Source organism: Vicia villosa, linkage group LG7 (assembly GCF_029867415.1).
Source record: "Vicia villosa cultivar HV-30 ecotype Madison, WI linkage group LG7, Vvil1.0, whole genome shotgun sequence".
Lineage (NCBI taxonomy): Eukaryota > Viridiplantae > Streptophyta > Magnoliopsida > Fabales > Fabaceae > Vicia > Vicia villosa.
In genome coordinates, this window is record NC_081186.1 from 73,934,771 (window position 1) to 73,938,831 (window position 4,061).

Genomic DNA, 4,061 nt, shown 5'->3' on the forward strand with positions numbered 1-4,061 from the left:
AATTTGATTATTTGCATTTTTTTTTCATAGAATGAAACCAATAAGAGAGGGAAAAAATGGATAACTTCGGTTTTTTTTTTTTGAAAAATAAGACATTTAATATAAAAAAATTCCTTAGTTTGTATTTTTCTCTTTATCCGCGGTCTTGGTTTGTAACTTAACTAGAAAGGAAAGAAAATTTATAATGAAACTCATATAAAAAATTGATTCATCCATAACAGATTGAATGAACCTAATAAACGAAAAAGAAAACATATCAAAAAAGGTATTCCAGCAACATAATACATTGTATAATTTACTTTTTTTTTTAAATTCATACAAAACTACAAAAACATTTAATTTTCAACTAAAATTATTTTAAATTTTAATAATTTGTTTTTTCTTTTTATTTTTATTCTGGATGAGCACTTACTCAGCGTCCAGTCACTTCAAACCAGTCCAATCCACAAAAGAAAACGAACTTCCAACGGTAACACGTGAGAATCAGATAAACATTGCCACGTGCGCTAAACTCACACGTGCGAGTGTGCGGTGCAGCTCCTTTAACCGTGTCTTATAGTGGTCCTTTTCTGGTACCATCTCATCCAAAGCTACAAAACGCCACGTGGCATGATTATCAATGCACCTCACCATCATTACCATGAGGTGCACCAATGCATTAATAGCCTTACGCGTGTTTGGTTACGTTTTTTTATGGAAATGTTTGGTTGTGGTTTTCAACTTGCTTTTGTGATGATTATATTGAAATTAAATTAAATTTGACAACTAAAGTGTAATAATATTCCAATAACTAAAACGCTTTTTATTACATGAATGCTAATAAATTAATCATTATTTTCATTTTAGTAGTACTAAAGTTTGAATATCATCAAACTTAACTTTATCTTGTTCATCTTCTCCATTCTTCTCAAGGTTAGTTCCAGTACTCTTTATTATTTATTAATTTTAAATTCTGATTTATTTTTTGTTTGAGTATGGATAATTTGTACTGTTTTGATTTAGTTCTATAGTTTTTATGATGATTTCAGTGTCTGAGAGATTAGAATTTTTTTTGCATGAAATTATAAAGTTTTTTTTGTCTATGTAGTTGATTCCACATAGTGCAATAACACCTGGTTCTTGTTCTTCGATGAGAATTGATTGTTGTTGTTGTTGTTGTTGTTGTTATAGTGCTCTAAATTCACCACTTGTTAGCAAAACTTCTCTAGGTTGTTTATACATTGATAACCTGTAAGTTTTTGTTCCGTTTGGGAACTAGAGATAGGTGATGAAGTGAAGAATAGAGCTCAGGTGCGGTGGATCGGACTTTGGGCGGACCTGCAAGGTTAACACTCCACTCCAAAGCCGCCCAAGTCAATAAGTGAAAAATAGTTTGGAAGAGGGAATGGATTGAATACCTAAAATGTCTGCAAACTCATTTGTATATAGTTTGAGCGGTTAAAACCGACCGCATGTAATCGTGCACCTTATATGGATTGTTATATGTGGGTTGCCATTTGATTAGATCCAACGGTGAGAGATGTGGTGGAGGCCGGGATTGTGTGCCTTCTTTTGTAGCATTCGTTATTGGGTCTTTTTTTATGGGTAATATTGAATTGAGCATTAATGTTTGTTTTGTTTTTGGTTTTCAGAATTCGAACAATTCACTAAAGGAAAATCGACTTCTAGAATCTCCGGTATAATTCAGCAGTGTAGAAGATGTGCTCTGTCTCTGAGAAGTGAGAATCATAAGATTCTATCCTTGATGCATTCGCACACAGGTTTTTTGTTTTTGAATAATCAAAATGTTAGTTAAAGCTTATATTAGATTCCAGGATTCGAATTCTGGACCTCGGTGTCCCTTACGAGCTCCTATTTGAGAATCACTTTTTGTCTGCATTTGAGAAATTTTGACTAGCTGAGGAAGTGCTGTTTTTCGTGTTTTTGTGAAATTTAACGTCTGATATGGAGAATGCATCGAATGTGTTGATGCAAAGATATGAGTTAGGAAGATTACTCGGCCAAGGAACTTTCGGAAAAGTTTACTATGGAAGGAGTATAATAACTAACCAAACAGTAGCTCTTAAAATGATTGACAAGGATAAGGTTATAAAAAGTGACCAAGCTGAATGTATAAAAAGGGAGATATCGGTTATGAGACTCGTAAAACATCCAAACATTATACAGCTTTTCGAGGTCATGGCTACAAAGAGTAAGATTTACTTTGTTTTAGAATATGCGAAAGGCGGTGAATTGTTCAAGAAAGTAGCCAAAGGAAAGCTCAAAGAAGATACCGCACACAAGTATTTCAAGCAACTAGTTAGTGCGGTTGATTTTTGTCATAGTCGAGGTGTGTATCATCGAGACATAAAGCCGGAGAACATTCTGTTAGACGAGAATGAGGACTTAAAGGTATCTGATTTTGGTTTAAGTGCTTTAGCTGAATCGAAGAGGCAAGATGGTTTGTTGCATACAACTTGTGGCACGCCGGCTTATGTGGCTCCTGAAGTCATCAAAAGGAAGGGTTATGATGGTGCGAAAGCCGATATTTGGTCTTGTGGAGTTGTTCTCTTTGTGTTACTTGCTGGTTATGTGCCTTTCAATGACACGAATTTGATGGAAATGTATAGGAAGATAAGTAACGCGGAGTTTAAGTTTCCTAATTGGTTTGCGAAAAACGTTAGGAAGCTTTTGTGTAAGATGTTGGATCCGGATCCTAGCACTAGGATTTCTATTGATAAGATTAAAAAATGTTCTTGGTTTAAGTATGGACCAAACGGTAGACCGAAACAACGTGAAGAGGAAAACAAGAGCATCTCTTCTTTGGCTACGGATTCTGCAGCATCGACAGTTCTGATTGAAGGCGTGTCACCTGACATGACACAGACACAAACACATGTGAGAAATCATTCTGATGAAACGCAAGAGTCAGTTGTACCGGTGAGTATAAATGCGTTCGATATAATATCTCTTTCGAATGGTTTTAATCTAGCTGGATTCTTTGAAGATAGTTTTAAGAAACGGGAAGCGAGGTTTACTTCAAGACAACCCGCGTCGGTTATCATTTCTAGGCTGGAGGAGATTGCTAAGAGACTGAAGATGAAAATAAAGAAAAGGGCTGCTGGTTTGTTGAAACTAGAGGGAGTTGGTGAAGGGAGGAAAGGGGTTTTGTCTATTGATGCTGAGATATTCGAGGTTACTCCGTTTTTCCATTTGATTGAAGTGAAGAAATCGAATGGAGATACATTGGAATATCAGAAGATATTGAATGAGAAAATTAGGCCTGCTCTTCAAGATATTGTTTGGGTTTGGCAAGATGAAATACAACAACAATCTCAAGAGTGAGAGCAGTAGTAGTAGTAGCAGTAGTAGCAACAATTACAGTTGTAATATCTCCATTTTGTACATTTCAGGCTATACTAGTTTTTCAAAATAATGTTGTTTCTGTGTATCTTTTCATGTGTTTAACTATGAGAGAATCTTTTTGTAGCATTATTTTGTGTATTAAAATTGGCTTGACAATATTTGTTTCGGTTTGATGGTTAACAAACAACCAGTTCTATTAGTACCGAAGTCATGTTAGCCTAAGATTCTTGTAGCATTAAGAACATTTCAAAGTTCTTGTGGAATAAGTTCTGGGGCTGAAGATTCTCCTGTTATTTGGTCTGGTTTTGCCTACAAATAAATGTGGTTGCAATTTTATGTGCATTGAGCTATCATTTGCAAATTATTTTTTAGGACACTGATAATCTATAGCATAATGACTAAATGAAAACAATAAAAGATTGCAATTTTGAATATTGTTACCATATGAAAAGGATTTAGCATTGGGTTTCCAAAGTACTATATGTATGCAGATCAGTCAAAAAAAATCCAATCGAATTAAATTATGATAAAAAGGTCAATAGAATAATTTCAATTTATTAGTTTCAATTTATTCAATTTGAACAGAATCAAAATTATTAATCAAATTGAACATAACAAACCATTTGTTAAACAATTAAACAATTATACATTTTTGTAATTTCCATTTTAATAAAAAATATTAAAAAATATTTAGTATTTTTTTGTTTCAGTTTGAA

At 33.9% G+C, this 4,061-nt stretch overlaps 1 protein-coding gene across 2 annotated transcripts; it reads left to right on the plus strand.

Moving 5' to 3' along the window:
• Positions 1 to 749: 749 nt before the first annotated feature.
• Positions 750 to 3,681, plus strand: LOC131620820 (CBL-interacting serine/threonine-protein kinase 10-like). 2 transcript variants are annotated; one of them, XM_058891992.1, is made up of 2 exons: positions 750 to 912; positions 1,632 to 3,681. In XM_058891992.1, exon 2 carries the CDS (start codon positions 1,945 to 1,947, stop codon positions 3,322 to 3,324), a length of 1,380 nt encoding a protein of 459 aa, XP_058747975.1. In that variant the 5' UTR covers positions 750 to 912; positions 1,632 to 1,944; the 3' UTR covers positions 3,325 to 3,681. The 2 variants fall into 2 exon arrangements, with proteins under 2 accessions (XP_058747975.1, XP_058747976.1); XM_058891993.1 differs by lacking the exon at positions 750 to 912 and adding an exon at positions 992 to 1,512.
• The last annotated feature ends 380 nt before the right edge of the window (positions 3,682 to 4,061 follow it).